The sequence below is a fragment of the Canis aureus genome, chromosome 20, assembly GCF_053574225.1.
Source record: "Canis aureus isolate CA01 chromosome 20, VMU_Caureus_v.1.0, whole genome shotgun sequence".
Taxonomy (NCBI): Eukaryota; Metazoa; Chordata; class Mammalia; order Carnivora; family Canidae; genus Canis; species Canis aureus.
In genome coordinates, this window is record NC_135630.1 from 41,336,488 (window position 1) to 41,355,016 (window position 18,529).

General features: G+C 36.2%; 1 protein-coding gene and 1 long non-coding RNA gene across 3 annotated transcripts in view; one reads left to right on the forward strand and one right to left on the reverse strand.

Annotated features, from left to right (window-relative positions):
- Positions 1–3,776, reverse strand: part of DPP10 (dipeptidyl peptidase like 10) — a 1,281,550-nt gene extending 1,277,774 nt beyond the window's left edge. The window contains exons 1-2 of one of the 2 annotated variants that reach the window (XM_077861455.1): positions 3,656–3,776; positions 3,308–3,562 (exon numbers count right to left, since the gene is read on the reverse strand). In XM_077861455.1, coding sequence (XP_077717581.1) covers positions 3,308–3,367 — 60 coding nt within the window. In that variant the 5' untranslated portion in view covers positions 3,368–3,562; positions 3,656–3,776. Of the gene's footprint in view, positions 1–3,307; positions 3,616–3,655 lie in introns of those variants that run through there. The other variant, XM_077861454.1, reaches the window with a different exon arrangement.
- The window catches only part of LOC144291734 (uncharacterized), a 33,661-nt gene extending 29,451 nt beyond the window's left edge, over positions 1–4,210 (forward strand). Inside the window, exons 3-4 of the long non-coding RNA XR_013359195.1 lie at positions 2,962–3,095; positions 3,926–4,210. This is a non-coding gene — a long non-coding RNA (uncharacterized LOC144291734). The remainder of the gene's footprint in view (positions 1–2,961; positions 3,096–3,925) is intronic.
- Positions 4,211–18,529: the final 14,319 nt, after the last annotated feature.

Consider the following 18,529-nt stretch of genomic DNA (forward strand, 5'->3'; position numbering starts at 1 on the left):
TCAGCCAAGAGAAGCTAAGATAGGGAAGAAAAAGCCAAGTTTGTTGCCCAAAGTGGGGACAATTTTTCAGAAATGAAGTTTATAATAAGCCAAGATTAGATCTGTATTTAGCATTCCCAGATTGTCCCTAAAACTTTCCATTACAGATCTCGGAGTAAAAGATCCTTTTTTTAGAGTGCTGCTACCTTGACGGTAAGATTTGTAATCATTTCAAGAAAACCTTCATTGCTTTTCAAGCTCAGAAGTAGGAGAGGGCTTTAGGAGTGCATTGCATTCAACATTTCGTCCAAAGTGATCTGAAAACATGCCTGACACCTTTACTTGACTTTTTCTGCTCTGATCTCTCTTACCGGTTTTGACTATAGGAACATACCTGTTCAAGTACATCAGGAGAAATGTATCAGGGACTGGTTGAGCTGGAGAATGGCCAGAATGACAAAAACAAATCTCAAGCAACCTGAATAATGTTGACCGTTTTATTCCATTATGAGTCCTCCCGACCCCTCCTTCTTCAGCTCTGCCACCAGGCTGACCACAAACAGCCTTCGCTGATAATAGTCGCTAAATTTGACTCACTGCAGATATCATCACTTTTAAACTTCGGGAAGGGAAAAGACACACAAACACACCTGTTCTTTCTCCTCCCACACATTTTGGCCTTTAAAGCTATTTTTAGCCAAAGCAATTCATTTTTGTTCCTTCCCATTGCATTCTTTTTAGCAGTAGTTAAACTGTCAAGAGAAGGAACAGCCAGCGTTTACTACACTGGTGATGGGGGAAAAATTCCCTAGAGGATGATTACACCAAAGTGTGGGGGGAAAGTCCCTAGAGGTTTTAGAATTTTTTAAATGGGGCAATTTACAACTTATTAAGTATTTGGATATTTCTGGAACCCCAAAGTGGGTCATGTATCATTATCTGCAGGCCAATCAGATTCCATAAGGAAGTTTCCTTTAAAGTTTGCAAATAGTAACTTCAAGAATGAGATGAAATTTAACTCTAAAAAAATCATGCTTGAAAAAAAGATTCCAAAAATGCCAAAAGTCTTTTAAGCTCCAATGTCTAATAGCTTTCCAAAAACCTCTCATCTTAGGGTTTCTCCTTAGGTTGTTACTGCATTTTGTTCATAGGCTAATGCATTACCTAAATATAGATAGCCATTTTTAGTATAAATTCCAAAAGCCATAAATGTTTCATAATTGAGCACATAATTTGAAGTAAGAGAGCTTTTCCACTCATCCTCTTTTACTGTTGCAAATTGGAAAATACTCAAGTAATTACTCCCTTAATAGTTCAATGCTTGCAACTTTATATACTTTATGAACATCACAAGCATCCTTTGCTCCCCAGAGCAATATGGAGGGGGGGAGCACAAAAGAACTTAACTTGTATAATTAACCAAATCATCCATTGCTTTGATTCAAGATTCCTTCATTAAGCCATTAATATAATACATTGCTAAGTGGTGGGTTGTCCAATTTTTACGATGCCTTTCATTTCAATTCAATGGCTGCAGTTAGAATGAAAAAAAAAAAAAAACCAGCATCTGCAAGATCAGCAAGATGATGCAAAACCCTTACACTAGAAACATTTTTTCTGCCTCCACACAGTTTGTCTGAAGGCAGTCAATGCCAGAGCACCAATAAGGGAAGTGATTGTAAGTCCCAGAAAGTAGAATTCATTTGTCCTTACCCAATAAATAAAAGGGCAAATAAAACACTTGATTCCTATGACCTCAAACACTTAAACAGAAAGCCACTGGTCATTTTATGGTTTTCTAAACATACTCCAAGATAGACAGCCAGTTTGTAATTCTATTCCACTTTAGGCTACACCACATATTTCCCACCAGAGTTTATGTACCACAATGTGGAATGTCATATATGTACCATTTAGTCATTGTTCAGTGATGTTATATTTACATAAATGACACATGTGGGAATCTGACATGCAGAGAAAAACTTATATCCTAAAGCACAGCATTTTATTTCTAAACTTGGACACAGTGCAAAAAAATTCAATGCTGAGAAAGATGTTGCTTTTGCTATTAGAGATGGTGTAAATGATCTGAATTTGAGTTCTTTATGACTTCAGTTAACTTTAAGTGTTTATATATGATGAAAGTCTAATTATGTATCTTTTGATACACCCTGGATACTTCACTGCTTTTAAAAATAGTTGCAGATAAATGGAGTTCAGTTTACGGTCTATTTATAACTGAATGACTGACAAAGGATAGGTAAGTTCACAAGAAAAAACTTACTACTGAAGATTATATTTTTTTAAATTATAGTCTATGCAGTATTTCCAAAGGCCTGAGAAATAAAACAAAAGTAATATAATCATAAAAAGCCAGTCATCTCAAATTTTAGAATCTTACATAAAAGATATGTAACTGTATATGAATTAGAGATTTCAGTAACTAAAAATGATCAATCAGGTTGCCAGTTTTTGCCATAAAAGAGTTCCAGAGAAGCCCATCACTTTCCCCCAGGATGTAAAATGTCCACACAGATAAACGGCAAGATAAATAAATCCTCCATTGGAAATCTGGTTATTTATAAGTTTCCATGTAGTAAGAACATCAAAATAAGAACAAAGAGGAGAGCATAAACATTGCTTAAAACTAAAATGGAACAGTCAGATTTCAAGCTTGGTCCTTTTCTTTTAACCATACCAGACAAGTCTCAAATTTAAAACAAGCACTTGTATTGAAGAGCACCCCCAATCACCTTTCTGATTTTGAGTTACATGATGACATACATAAGAGTATACGTTTGTTTACTCCTTCTATAGACTTTTATACTCCCTCACTACAGTCGCTTTAGTATAACCAACAGTTAAACACTCACAGTGATGAATATGCTTTTCTTTGGAAAGGATATCAAGTCCCAAATCCATATGAAACTGAAATGCTGTTATCAAATCTGTATTCAATTTAATATTATCTGTTTCCAACAGTTTGCAAATTCTTCACTGGTTTAGTCAAGAAAACTGACATGGAATAAAAACTCTAGAAGCTCAAAGCTCACTAAACTTTCTTCTTGAAATATGCCACTGACAGATTCTCAGTCAAAAAAGTGAAAGTCATCAAGGTAAAAAATTGTTAACTGAAAACTACTCTCTCCAGTCTATACACACATGCAAACAGAACCAAACTCTTTACTCAGGTCCAACCTCTAATTCAAACTCAAAGCAACTAGGTATCTTTACTGTCAGTCTCCTGCCACACCAACATCCATGTGTTCGGCAGATGAATGAAGATACATGTGCAGAGACAGAAGGAAGAAGGAAACCTGGGTCCTACCTTGACTGTTTTGGAGGGTTGACACTTAATGTGATGGGACACGCTGGCTGTTTGGTTCATGTTTCAGGACCCTGGACAGCGCACGAACCCAGGTGGAGTTCCAGGAGGGACTGGAGATCAAGTCTCTTTTGGACTTGAGCAGGAGCTGCTGCTGTTGCTGTTGCTACTGCTGTTGCTTCTGCTTCTGCTGCCGCTGCTGCTTTCTCACTCCGAAGGCTGAAACGCTGTCAGATTGGAGGGATCTGTATCTCAACCCTAAATAAAGCATTCATTTGGTTCATCAGTCTCAAAGCTCTTGACAATATGGAATAGAAAGCTACAGACTGTTTCAATTCACTTGTACTGTACCTTTTCAGTACCGAGATGTGACAGCTTCACAGTACAGCCAATGATCTTGGCTCTCATTCTCCTTTCAAAGGGACGAATACCAGAAAACATACAGAGATCAATTGCAGTACCACAGTTTAAAGGGACACTCTCAACCCCCCTGCTTCTAACCAGTTTACACTTTTTTTTTTCAATGCAAAATAAATCTTTCTCTCTCTCTCTCCCTCTCTGTTGGATTTTTATTTACCATAATCCATTCTCATTCTGATACTAAATTTTGTTTCTTCTTAGGTACTGTTTGCAGTCAAAGCAGCAGTAAATGCTGGAGAAGGACCTGTTGCCTGGTTTAACACTGCAGATTTTTACATAAGTATGGGAAAGGATTTACATTCTCTATGGATATTTAAGAAATTCTGCAGTGACAGCCAGCTAAGATACCGACTCTTCTGTAAGCTGTGAGAAGCCTTATGGTATATAAAAAAGTTTTAAAATATAATAGTTAACTAGATGTTGCAGCAAAACAAGAAAATCATTTCCTTATATATATATTTTTTTAAATTTTAACCATCCTTTTCCTTGAGGTCATTCTTTTTTTAAATTCCCTGGATGAAACTAGTAGTTAGCTCTTGCCAGTCCAACTCTCCACATAGTTATCCCCCTGCCCCAAATGACATTTTATTTTTTTGCAAAATAAATCATAAATGCTTAGGAATAGGTTTCTACCAAGTAACCAGTCCCCATTGTCACAATGGCACCAACTAGTATGAATGTATCCTAGTTGGAAATAAGAGATCCGGTAGGCTTGACTTAATGGAGTGTATTATTTTCCAGTATTTATTATAAAGTATTAAATGCAGCCTAAGCTAAGTGTGTTATGTCTCATGTATTTTTGAAGACTAACACTTTTTACTCGTCAGAAATATACCCTGCTGGTGAAATGCCAAGTTTAGAAGAGTGAACTGCATGAAGCTCTCAGGAAGCTTTATGAGTAGGCCAAGAACATTATTGATAAACTGTAGTGTGAGAAGAAATAAACTAATAAGTTTGGTGATACGATTAAATTTATACCGTATTCTTTAAAAAGTATTTCCTGTTCTGAAATAAGGGAGCTAAACATTCCGCACAGTAATCCAAACATTTGAGAATGGCTGGGTTCCCAAGGGTGATAGTTCTGGCAGCACAACAGAGGTAAGAACTAGATAGCAGCAAGATAAGGCATTCTGAAGCTAGAAAGGTTAACAGCAGGAGTACTAGAGTAATCAAGGAAATCATGAGCAAGGATATGGAGCCAATAAAAAACGGCAAAAGCTATGTCTAGGGATCTGCGGTAACAGTATTATAACAATAAATTGAGTACAATCAGAGGACTGAGAAATCTTATGATTTAAAGGTTAAGATTATAAATCACAAATGTGGCTGATACTGTGATTTACACTATATTTTTATTGTACAGTGATAATCTAAATAATATAGAAATTGAAGAAAAATATTTGAAATTTTAAAACCTTGTATATTTGAAAATTATGAAAACTGCATCTCATTTGTGAGATGAAGCTAAATCAGTATTTAGAGAAACTGTATGTACTTAAATGCACATATTAGAAATGCAGAAAGGCATAAAATTAATAATTAATAATCCAAATGTTGATCTCAAGGAGTTATAAAAAGAACGATAAGATAAACCCAAATAAAACAGGGAAGCAAATAATAACAAGAATGAGAAAAAATAATGAAGTAAAAATTAATACAAAGCATATAACCTAGTGAATAAGCCCATAAACATATCAACATATATATAACAGTTTGATATTTCTAAAGAAATAAATATCCTCCACCAGTAGAGTTGGCTTATCTCCTCTTTCTTAGATATTACTTGGTAGCAGATATCTGAGGAACCTCCAAACTAAATTATCTGAGCAATGCAAGAAGAATGGCAGGGGGCGAGAGCTGTCCAGAGGGACAGGGTGCAAAAGTTCAGATAGAATTTCTCACCTGCATCATACAGTATAGAAGGAACCACCAGTCCTAGAGCCATTATTCACATGCCTCCCACAAAGAAGGCAAGGGCAGCCAGATTACGACTGTGGTCACATGAGAATTCATTGCTTTTCCAAAATTCTTCAAACCTTCTTTGAAGAAAGAAGATAGTATACAAAAAAAGACACTGGCATTACTATCTATAAGTAAATGACCAGAATCCAACTAAAATCCTTGCCCAGTGTTGAATTTCACAAATAAAAAGGAGAGAATGCACACTAAGAGAAAAGGATGACTAGTCTGCACTATAAACTCCCTTTACACATCCCACATCTATCATTATATCAAACTCTAAGTCTAAAGAAAATCAATTGTTCAAAACAAAATATATCACCCCAATCTCATTTTTATATTCCTTTTCCTGTTACATTATCATTTCATGAATCAAGAAAATTAAAACCATAGTAATTTTAAAACATTTCTATTTCAAGCATATAGATTTTTCATAATTTTGTGAAATCTGCTGTGTCTTAATATGTTCAGTTGGAATGTACAACCAGAAAAGATATTTAAAAAATTTAGCCAAATGCTAAAAAATTATAAATACTGTTTAAGAAGTATACATTCATATACAATTATTCTAAGTGGGATATATTTGGTTCAGTATGTTTAGTGTGAAAACAGCTGCAAAATTCCATCATAGCTTTTCACATGGTAGGATTTTTAAAACTGTTTAGATCTACTCAGGAAACACTATACAGTGAATCACAGTGAACTAGAAATTTTAGGCAATTTAATCCAAAGAACTAATTTTAGATTTAACCAACATTAGTGATAATCATATAAAAATATATTATTTTCAGGTTCCACAGTTTGTTGGAAATTAGTAATGAGTCCCTTCTAGCCTCCTCACAAGAAGACAATGAAGATGCCTAGTAATTTTATGAAATATAGCTTATGAAGTTACTAGAACAACTATTGTTGGATCTGGGAAACAGAGAGCTAAAATTAGCTTAATGAAAATATTATTTTAGGAAAAACATTGTCACATTGCTGAGTAGACTTTACTACCAAGTACTCTTCTTGGTGATTCAGGCCCTGTCAACTCTAGCTCTAACCAGCTGGTCACCATGATGACTTACCAACTGCAGGCTTGGGCAAGCCCAGTGCCTTAGTCAATTAGAATGCTATCTGAAAGGCTATTAGGCTGTTTCTTTGATATTTGGAGTTCATTATAAAGAATCCAAATTCGACATTAACACCTTGTATATGTCCCAATCATCTGCTTGTCCTGTCCACCAAGTCCTTTGCATTTCTCATTAGATTGGAATGTAATTTTAAATCATCAGTTTCATTGGCTTGGAATTTGAGGCCTTCAGCTAACTGCTGCCTTCTGCCTCTTTCTCCATAAATGGCATCTGCTTCTGATAACTCCTTAAGTTCATATCGTTCCCTGATTTCATCCAGGTAGATGTCAAGGCATAGTTCTAATTCCTATGCTGTCTTAAAGAATTGACCTTTCCTAGAAACAACATATATCAGTCAAGACAGACAAGGTTATGCTACAATAATAAATAACTTCAAAATTTCAGTGGCTTAAAATAATGAAGGTTTATTTCTCATGATGCTATATGTCAGTACTAGGTTGGGAGGGAGGTCCTTCCTCCCTAAGAGAACACAGGCTGAGGGACACTCCATCTTGATATGAACTTCCACAATCAACATGGCAGAGGGAAGAAAACATGGTAAATGATCCTCTTATTTAAAGGTTTCTGCCTAGAAATACCTAGAGGTATTTCTTAATATCTCTACTTGCATTCCACTGGCCAAAGCCAATTAATGGTCACAACCAAGTTTAGGTAATAAAGAAGTAACTTTACTATGTGCTCAAAGAAGAATAAAGTCAGAATTGTAGTGAACAGCTCCAATAATCACAACGATATCCCTGCTCTTGTTCTGTACTGTAGAGCCACATGCCTCGCTATTCCAGTCAGTCTCACAATGCCAGCATGCTAAAATCTGAGGCTCTGCAGCCTGATGACATGTTCATTTGCAAGAGACTATAGGTAGATATAACACAGAACTTCCTTATCCTACATATCCTCTAACCAACAGGGTTTCCATAGTATCTTTTTCTGGGATATTCAGGAGTAGAATACAGGCCTATGATAATCCTTGTTTGCAGGAAAATACCAGAGTTAAATGTAAGCTAAGTCTGTAAGGTTTTCCCCTGCTGGTATATATAACTCTGCAAAGTCTGGGGACTTTGGTTGGTGGCAGAGAAGTCAGATCTGACAACATTCAGAGTACATTCTCTTCACCACCGTGCTATACGAAGGAAAGACAGATTCTTTTATCCTTCTGAGCATTGTAATTCCCCTAACATGACAAAAAGTGGAAGTCACAGTTTTCATTCTTTCAATAGGAATCATTTCAAGGTCTGCTTGAAAGAGCATAAAGATAGTACGATGAACTCTCAAGTAGCAATAAATTCAAGTTCATGAGGAAAAAATAACACAAATATCAAAACTCACTTTTATTTTAGGCGGTCAACTTCTGTATGACTCCTGTCCACAACCCACCTCTGTAGAATCTTGTCACATAATATTTCAACTAAACAATATGTTTTACAAAGCCATGAATATATGTCAATCTCATCTGGGAAGCACTTGCTTTACATTTTCAATTTATCTTCCAATTTAAATAATAAAGTGTTTTATTATTCTCACTTATGATGTATTGCCTAAAGCCAGATAGATGTGAGGAGGGATTAGAATTGATAACTAAGTGAAATTATTGTCTAGCTTGTACCAGTTAAACTTTTCAACTGGCTCCCCATTTCCACAATCAGTAAGAACTAATCCAACAGCCATTAATGAGTATAAATTATCCTTTTCTATATCTGTTTTTATTGGATTTGTCTTCCTGATTTTTTTTTCCATTCTTCTTTCCTTATTTCATCTCTTAGCCATTACCAAAAATTCCTTAGGCTGGACATTTGACTGACCCCTGACTTCCCTTCATGATTATAATAGGCTCCTAACCTGAAGATCATCTGCTTCCAGGTATACTGGGTATATATTAAACATGTATAATATAGGGTATATAACTCTCACAGATCAGTTGACTGACATTCCTGACAGGTTTCACTCCCCCCTGTTTTTCATCAACCAGAACCAAACATAAATGTCTCAGAAATTATTTCTTGCCCAAAGTGGAGTTCCACATCAATGGAAAGACACCACATTATCTCTGCTAATGTCATTCAGCCTTTTGCTTTCATTTTTAATGGTGACATTTATGTTTTGTAGAATAATTCTCTTTGCAAAACTGCCAACTGAAAATGTGATCCAAACCCTAAATTTATAGAACACCAAAATAGATAGCCATGGTTCCCTCATGAGAGATTTCTGGATCTCTCCTCACCTCTAGCTCCCCAGTTAAAATAATTCAGCAAACAGGACCCCCAAAGTGCCATAGAAATGTTCAGTTCTACATACAGATGCTTCCATGAATACATACAATACACAGAAATAAACACTGGAGGTAACTCCTCATGTAAGCAAAAACAATTTCTGCTCTGCAATCGCTGACAAATGCTTTCAATAAATTCTCTCTATGGCCAAAGTCATAAATCACTGTGAAGACAGAAATGCACACATAAAATCCACTGCACTATAGTTCCCCGGACACCCAGGAACAGACTACTTCATCCAGTTCAGCTATCAGTGACAGTAGGTCCCCAAGCCACCCTACACTAAAGTTCCAGGATCTGACTATTAGGAACGTTGACCATAGCTCCCTGGTCACCCACTCTTCCTGGTCTCAAACCTCCTGTTCTGAGGGCTATCCTAACATTTATGACCTGCATGAAGTTCACATTTAAGGCAGACAACTGATAAGCCCCCAAAAGCAATCACTATTACTATTTAGGGAGCTTTCGAAGGCATTCATACCTGGATCCTACTGCAAGCCCCATACTTCCCAATCAGCAGAGTGAAGAACCACCGATTTCCAGAACGTAGTCCCCTCTTTGTCACGATAAACAGATAGTAAACATGTATCTTCAAGTGCAGATTGTGTCCAACTCAGGGGGACTAACTTCTATGATTGCTGCAGTAGAGAGGTACTATAGCAGGTATGGTTTGTAACTTTAGTTACAATAAATGCTTTAGAACAAAGCATTGATTTGGAAATTTTCTCCTATCTCAACAAAATTAAGGTCACATGTCTTGTTTTCTGGAATGAAAATCCAAGGAGAAGTCTTGAAGCAAATCAAATGTTTACCTTTGAGTATTACAATTAAAGAATCCAACTTCAAATGATCTTTTCCATGCTAGCTACTGTGCCATTCCAGGAAAATCCTAATATCAAAGCTAAAAGAACTACTTTTGAACTTTTGCAGAAAGATTGTAAATGTGCAAATTTTATTCCCTCTCTGCCATTCCCAATCACTGCACATTCTCATACAGTTGTTTAAAATGTTGCTTCTTGGGTCTCCTGGGGGGCTCTGCCAGTTAAGTGTTAGACTCCTGATATCAGCTCCAGTCATGATCTCATGGATGTGAGATCAAGCTTCGTGTTGGACTCTGCACTAGGCATGGAGCCTGCTTATGCTTCTCTCTTAGGAGTGCCTGGGTGGCCCAGTCCATTAAGTCTCTCTGCCTCTCCCCCTCTGCTTATGAAATAAATAAATAAATAAATAAATAAATAAATAAATAAATAAATAAATAAAATATTAGTTCTTTCATCAATTTTTCTTCTGCATTTCTCCAAATAAACCTAATCTTCCATCTCACATTTTATATTTGTCTCTTTCATGATATTAATCACATTCTGATTTTGCTAACTTAATATTTTTAAATTTTATTTATTTATTCATGAGAGACACAGAGCACGAGAGGGAGAGCAGAGACACAGGCAGAGGGAGAAGTAGGCTCCATGCAGGGAGCCAGACATGGGACTCGATCCCGGGTCTCCAGGATCATGCCCTGGGCCAAAGGCAGCGCTAAACTGCTGAGCCACCCAGGCTGCCCCTAACTTAATTTTATATTTTTTCTGTCTATTCACTTTCCCACAAGTTTTTTGAGAGAGCAAATTATGGGTCAAAATCCTTCATACCACACAAAATACTTTAGTGCATACTATGTACACAGAAGATCAATAATTGCATGTGTTATTAATTAATTATCAAATAAAGCCTGGTTTTAAGTCTAACAATAAATTAGTCACATTTGATCTTGCTCATAGAACTTTTGATGGAATGATAGAAGAGACATCAGATTTCAAAAGGTGAACAAAATGTGAGAAAATAGACACAGGAAATATAGACCACTCTTAAGGAACTTAGCTGACAAGAGAAACACATGCTTGTAACAGCACCATCTAAATAAAACTTATTATTATTATTATTAAATCACGAAGTCTATAGAAACTGCTAAATTTTTCTTCTCTCTAAAAATATACTGAATCTTTCTATCTTCTTCACCCAACAAATATATCAGATATGAGTCAGCATGGGAACCAAATAGCAGATGTGCTTATTAGAAAATTTAAACAAAATACAGAGTCTGGAATAACAGTAACAAAGGAGATAGCAACACAAAGGAAACTATGTTTTGTTCTGAAATTTGAAAAAAACATTACTTAGGTTCTAGAGTTTTCTCACTTTAACAATATAAAAAGGTTCTTATATTTAGGGGGAGAGGTTGTTTAATATTAGTATTAGATCCTTTTGTGCTCCTGAGGGTTAAATAATGCAATGATTTAGAATTAAAATATCCTAAAAGAACGTTTTCTTATTAAGGAATTTTTATTAACGAACTGTTTGAACTCTAAAGTTTCCTGCTCTTATCACAATACTTAATTCATTGGTTGATTATGGAAATGATTTATGTGCCTATTATGTTCTAAGCAACATGATAGATATTAGCAGATCAAAAGTGAGCAGCAGTAATTCTCTGCACTGAGCTCACATTTAAGTACAAGGAGACAAGATCAAATGATGGTGCCAACTATTGATTAACCCACTCTCAGTGTGTGGGGTCAAACAAGGTTTCAGAGAAGACATAAAGCATGAGCTGGGTTACCAAAGATGAGATATAGTAGTTCACCAGGTGGAAAATTGGAAAGAAACAAACAAAAAATAATAATGCAACAATTTTCAGAAAAAAAATCTGAGGAAATTGAATTAAGATTGCTGATTATAAGATCAGTCTTTCTGAAGAAGACCTTTCCATTTTCATTGAGACTGGAAAGAAAGAGACTCATATGAGGTCGGATACAGGTCTGTCTCCATATCAAGGTGAAAATTTGAAGTACATGAACAAATTCTATGCTAAATAAGAGTGTGAACTCTTATCTATATAAATAGCTACTTACTGAGAATATTGTGTACAAGCAGATAAAAGATTAAAAAAAATAAAGGTGTGCTAGGGAACCAGAGATCTAGCTGAAAAGACTACAGAAGTAATGCCCAAGAGTGGTTTGCAAGAACACATCAGTTAAAGATCAACCGAGTTCCAAGTTCTTACTCCACTACTACTGGTTGCCTGAAATGTCCACACCATTCACTATGGTGCTTAAAGCATTTCAGATCTCCTTTAAAATAAAAAAAAAGGGCAAATGCAGAAAAATATAGCAAGTTGAATATGTACATCTAATTTTGCTCCCTTCAAAAAAACTACCAGGTAAGTAAAGACTTGTCTTTCTTTGCTTTTTTTTTTTTTTAAGATTTTATTTATTTATTCATGAGAGACATAGAGAGAGAGAGAGAGAGAGGCAGAGACACAGGCAGAGGGAGAAGTAGGCTCCATCAGGGAGCCCAATGTGGGACTCAATCCTGGGTCTTCAGGATTATGCCCTGGGCCAAAGGCGGTGCTAAACTGCTGAGCCACCAGGGCTGCCCAAGACTTATCTTTCTTTAAAGACATAAACTTACAAGGATAGAAAGCATAAGAGAGAATTTAACAGCAACAAATTTTTAGAAGACTGAAAGATGAGTATTAAATGATTTAGTGGACTGAAAACAGTGGAAGTCAAAAGTTGGTACATGGAATATTGAGGAACAACTATATTTGTACCTGGGAGTCATTGGAAGTTCCAAAAAGTGACAATCACAAATACCTTTGGAACTGGAAGGGAAGGGGAATTTAGATGAGCAAAATGATAATTGACTTAAACAGTTTTTTTGAGAAATAATTAAATCCTCATAACCCTTCCCCACTCTATGCCTCTAAGTGATTATACATTCTCCACTCCAGCAGATTTCTGGAGGTTTATCAGTGAACCTCTGGAGAGTTCACTCTGTGACAAAATAGAGTAGACACCAGATTCATTGGAAAAGCTGGATGCTCTTCTAAAATCAATATTAAATACCAAACACATACAGAGTATTGACAAAACTCCCTTCCTCCTTTCTTCATGCCCAGACCCTGGTAGGCAGGTCTATATTTTCCAAAGAGATTAACAAGTCCAAGGAAAAACCAAAAGACACTGAAATTAAGAGATCCTAACAACCTAACTTGATTACCTGTAAATAAGATCAAAGTCTATGAGCCCTAATCATGTGCTCAGAGGTTTAATCACATTTTAAGTTCCTATTTTAAATCATGAGTAGAAAACTAAGGATTATTAGACACATTTGAGAAAATTCTCTACATACCTCTAGGATAGAGACAAAATTAAATAAAATGAAATAAATAGAGAAAAAAAACAACAACATGGAAGAGAGAAGTTCTATGAAGAGAGAAAAATAATAAGAATCTATCATTATGAATGTTGAGAGAAGGTATTATATCCATAAAAAGTGGAAACATGTTTAAAAAATTAGAAGAGCATTCAAGGAAAAAAATTCTCAAAAATTAAAGACATGACATTGATATTGGAATTTAAAAACTAACATAATGTAAAGTTAAGGAAAACCACATAAACAGAGCATTTTTAAAGAGATGGTAAAGTAAAAAATAGAGGACTTGTTTGCAGTGGTCTGATACATAAATTCTGGAAATTCTAGAAAGAAAGGGAACAGAAAGGAAGAAATGATCAACAAAATAATTCTTAAATTTTTCTAGGAATGGAATGATCAGATATTCAGGGTGACTGTCAACGGAGTGCCTAATACCAAAAAAAAAAAAAAAAATCACTGTGAAATGTTTTAACATACCAAACAAAGATGCTAAGAGATTCATTCCATGGAGGAAAAATAAAAGCATTGAACATGAACAATAAAGAATCAAATACTCATACCATGAGTATCTCAACAGAAATTCTGGAAACTGATAGACCATGTGGAACAACACAGAATTCTATAAACTAGCCAAACAATCGAGTAGGAAGATCAAAGATATCTTCAGATATGTAAATCATAAAATATTTACCTCATATTCTTTCATATAATTCTTCTGTATGATATGTTCATCAAAAGATTGTTCTTGAAATTGCTTAAAGCACTACTATTGATCAAAATACAATGATTGTGCAATTAAGTTGTAAATGGGCTAGATATTTTTCAATGGAATTGCATTTTTACTTGAAAAAATGACTGACAAACTATGGTCATTCATACTTGCATATTTGACAGATATTTTCTCTAAAATGAGCAAAGTAAGCCTATGACCAAGAAATAATTGACACTATCTGTTACTAATAATAAAATGTGAACTATCAAACCAAAAGTAGAATTTAGGAAACTGTGTCTGTCATGTAAGATAATCATCTCCCCAATACTTAACTTTTTAAATGAAATTGGTGCTGATATTAACGAATCTGATATTTTTAATGTTATATAATGAAATTTGTCAACATTTGCAACATCTAAATCAGTAAACCAATATTCCAAAAAATACATGACACTGAAAGAATCACCATTTATAGGTAAGATTGAAAGTGCAAACAGATTAATCATCTTTTCACAATAAAGAGTTAATTGATGTGGTTTCAGATTCTACATTGCAACTAATCTTTAAGAAACTACCATTAGTAGAGTTTTGGTGTGGTATCAAAGAAAAAGACCTATGGTTATCTGAAAAGTTTATTAAAGTACTCTTCCCTTTTCCAACCACTGTGTAAGCTCAATTGTCTTTCGCACTTTAACCAAAACAACAAATTGCAACAGATTGAATGGAGATATGGGTATGATAATCCATCTCTTTTCTCTTAAGGTAGACATTAAAGAGATTTTGTTTTGCTTTGGAAATTATTGTTACTTTTCATAAAAATATGTTGCTTATGCTATTATATAACAGGTATGTTATTGGAACTCTCAGGTGAATAAATACTTTTCAAAATTTCTTAGTTTTAACTTCCAATATAGTCAATGTGAAAGATATGACTATGACCCATATAAACAATAGTTCTTTGGGTTTCTCAATGTCTTAAAATACACACACACACACACACACACACACACACACACACACACAGGAGTTCCCAAAACCAAAATGTTTGAGAACCAGTAGTTTAAGGTAAGGAGAAAAGTGGATATGGAGGCCATTATTGTTTTTTAAATAACAGTGTTACAGAAGTGAATAACCAACCACTAGTCCAGCCCCCTCCTTTACAGATAAGAGAAATGAAATTCAGAGATAGTAAGACAGTTGCCCAAGGTGATGCCAGTTAAAGAATTTATGTCTCTCTCCTCTCTCCTCAAGGCTTTTCTTTGTTTCTTTTTTTTTTTTTTTAAGATTTTATTTATTTATTCATAGAGATAGAGAGACACACAGAGAGAGAGAGGCAGAGACACAGGCAGGGGGAGAAGCAGGCTCCATGCTGGGAGCCCGACGTGAGACTCATCCAGGGTCTCCAGGATCACGCCCTGGGCTGCAGGCGGCGCCAAACCACTGGGCCACCGGGGCTGCCTTTTCCTTCTGTTTCATGTTGGCTTGTCAACTTGAGTTTTCCAACTTAAATACAATTTTTTTAATGCAAGGATATTGTGTATGTACATATGTGATGTGTGCATGTGTGTCCAGCACTGTATTAGAGATGGTTATCATTCCTTCCAGTTTTCTTAACTCCTCAAAAAAATTTGTTCTCACAACCTCTAGTAAGGAATGAGCAGACCCCAGGAGCCCATTTCTCAGGGTGAAAGTTAAGAGGACTGACTAGAGTGACATACAAACAAAACAAACTTCTCTTTCTGGGATTTAGAATTGAAAAATAGAAAAAACAGCCAGTGTCTATGGGGAACTTAAACCACAAAAACTGAGTAGCTCGAGTTCCAGTCAAGGCAACCATATCTGGGTTACACTTGCCAAAGCCAAGAAAATTTGAACAGCAGCAAAGGCAACGAGATAGGTGGAGAAACAGAGGAGTGGGCTGGCCCTCACTCTTCAAATTCCTGGTTCCAGGATCCTGTGAGGCCCAACAAAGTTTCCTTTGATTTGTTAATTTTCCTTTATCCACATTGAATGAGCTTTTATTACTTGCAATCCAGCAACAATGTGTGAGGACAAATGTGTATATTTACATATCCCTAATTATCTGAAGGACAGCTTGAGTGGGTGGTAGGAACCAACAGAACTTCAAGTCCTGATATTTGCCTGAGGAGAGAGGCAGCTAAGGCAAGGTACACTGCAGAGAACCAATATGCATGAGTACGGTTGACAACTTAAGGGATCACATCAGAGATCTGTAATTTGGACCAAAAATGTAGTTATCACTGTCATCGAAAAATTGGATATTGCAGGGCTTGATAATACATTATAAAGTCTTCTTAATTATTAAATTAAGAACTGAAAGCATGACTCAGCTATTGCCAACACTAGCTAGAGGGTAATGTCATCTGAGAAGCCACTTATCCAAAACTTCCTTTTGGCTAGTCTCAGGTGGGACCTATGAAAGGTTATTATTTTTTTTAAGAGTGCCCCACCCCAATCAGGTGATTTCAGTATGAGATGGTGAAAGCCCACTAAGACCTCAAAGGAGAAACTCTATAGAAAAAAAACATTGCAGAAATTTTCTGCTACCTCATTGTCATTTTAGAAAGAGGATGTAAAAGCAGTATTTATACTAAAAAAGAGAGGTTTTCCTAGAAAAATCCTACAGTGTTCTTTAGGAGTCTGAAAGAGTGAAGCAGTCAACTAGCAAAGAACTAAGTGTCAAATCAATGGAAATCCAAAAAAGAATACCACTGTAAGGAATGGGAGAAAAAGAGCTGTGTTAGAGACTCAGGTGATATAAGGTAGTAAAGAATTTTCATTAGGATATGGCTCAAAACTGTTTCTGAAAGCTCCCTCCAAAGCATTATGTTCAATGTAATAGAAAATGGCAAGGGAGTCAAATGGAATGTGGCTCTCTTACTCCTGGTTTATAACGAGGGGTCCCAAACCTAGCAAATGTAAAGGGTTCTGATACAGTAGAGGCTTCTCAAACACAGGACTCAGACACACAGAGTACTTAAGACTGTGAACAGTGGTGTGCATTTTGCTATCACCCTAAACTTTATCTTCGTCTACACGGAGGTGTGGCACTTAAGGGTCAATGATACACGGTTACTAAAATCCGTACCCAATATCTATCCAGAGATCAGAGAAACCTTAGATTCGGAGAGAATCTCTTCACTGCCTTTGGCTTACAGGCCAAGACTGCAGAATGATGCAGACCCTGCAGTTCAGCTTTCCTATGCTTAAAGACAAGGAAGATAAAGGAGGTTCCAAAGTAAATCTCCAAACACACTGATTCTTTATTTATGGGGCCTAGGAGATAGAGAACATTAAGTGAACTCAAAATGGCATGTTGCGATCAGATTTTCAGCTGTTCTGTGTCACTGGGAACTGCAAAGTAAAAAGAAGAGCCCTAATATCAATAATAAATGCCTACCGGAGAACTCCAGTAAAGCTACAATGATTAAATAACACCAACGAAGAGAGGCGAAGTCTAGAAGACACTTGCTTTCTCTCTTGCTCGCTCTCTCTCTCTCTTTCTGGCAAAATGCCCAGGCTATTGGTTTTTCTTTGCTTCTCCACTTGCATGTTTGTCAGCCCACCCCTAACCCCCATGGAAATTTGTTCGAATGACAAGGTAATTGAGATCTTAAAGGAGCTACAGAAATTATTTCAAGTCTTTGAACTTCTCTCCAAGTAACACTAATAACTTTAAAGTTGATGAGTCCATCCTTCATGCTGTTTTAATATCCAGATGTGGAGTCTCATATTGATTAGGAGGCAGAAGAAAATGAAATAAACTGTTATGGTGTCACCACTATGAATCAGTCTCTCTCCCAGCACTTCTTACATGCTACTTTTTCTCATGGTAACCACACAAGATGTGTCAAGTAAAACTGCCCTTAGAACACAGATAAAGAAATTGAGACTCAGAGAGGTTATTTTGCCCAAGGGCTAATAAACATCAGAGCTACCAAACACTGGAGTCAATATTGAAACTCAGGTCTGCTTGATACCAAAACCTTCTCCATTACTCAGGCTCTTCCATCAGTGAACAGCAAATCAGAGTGAACTTCCCAGCACTACCCCTCGCCATTGCCTGGTGGCTGACATTTGATAGAAGGCAAATAAATATTGATTGACTGAGTGGCTAGGTGAATTTCTACGAGGCCCTTGATGCTGAGATGTGACTTAGAACAGGGAAGTAGCAGGAGGAAGACAGTAGCAATACTATTGAATGAAAACTCTGAGTTTCTTGTGAATGGTTTAGCTTGAATGCTAGTCCACCTGATTGATGCAAGGAACCAGTCACCTGGTCATGTCTTCCTGCCAGCAGTGAGGCAGTAAATAATGGTGCTTTTAACTTGGTAATCTACTACTAAAAAAAATAAGGGCTGGTTGAGAAATGTTGTGGCTACCCAACCAGTGCTGTTGATGGATTGTAAAATTTTAGGAAAGATTTGGTTGTGGTCACTATTTGCAACTCACTGGACAAGCACAGAGATATACAGAGATACTGCAGAGTGAGCTTAGG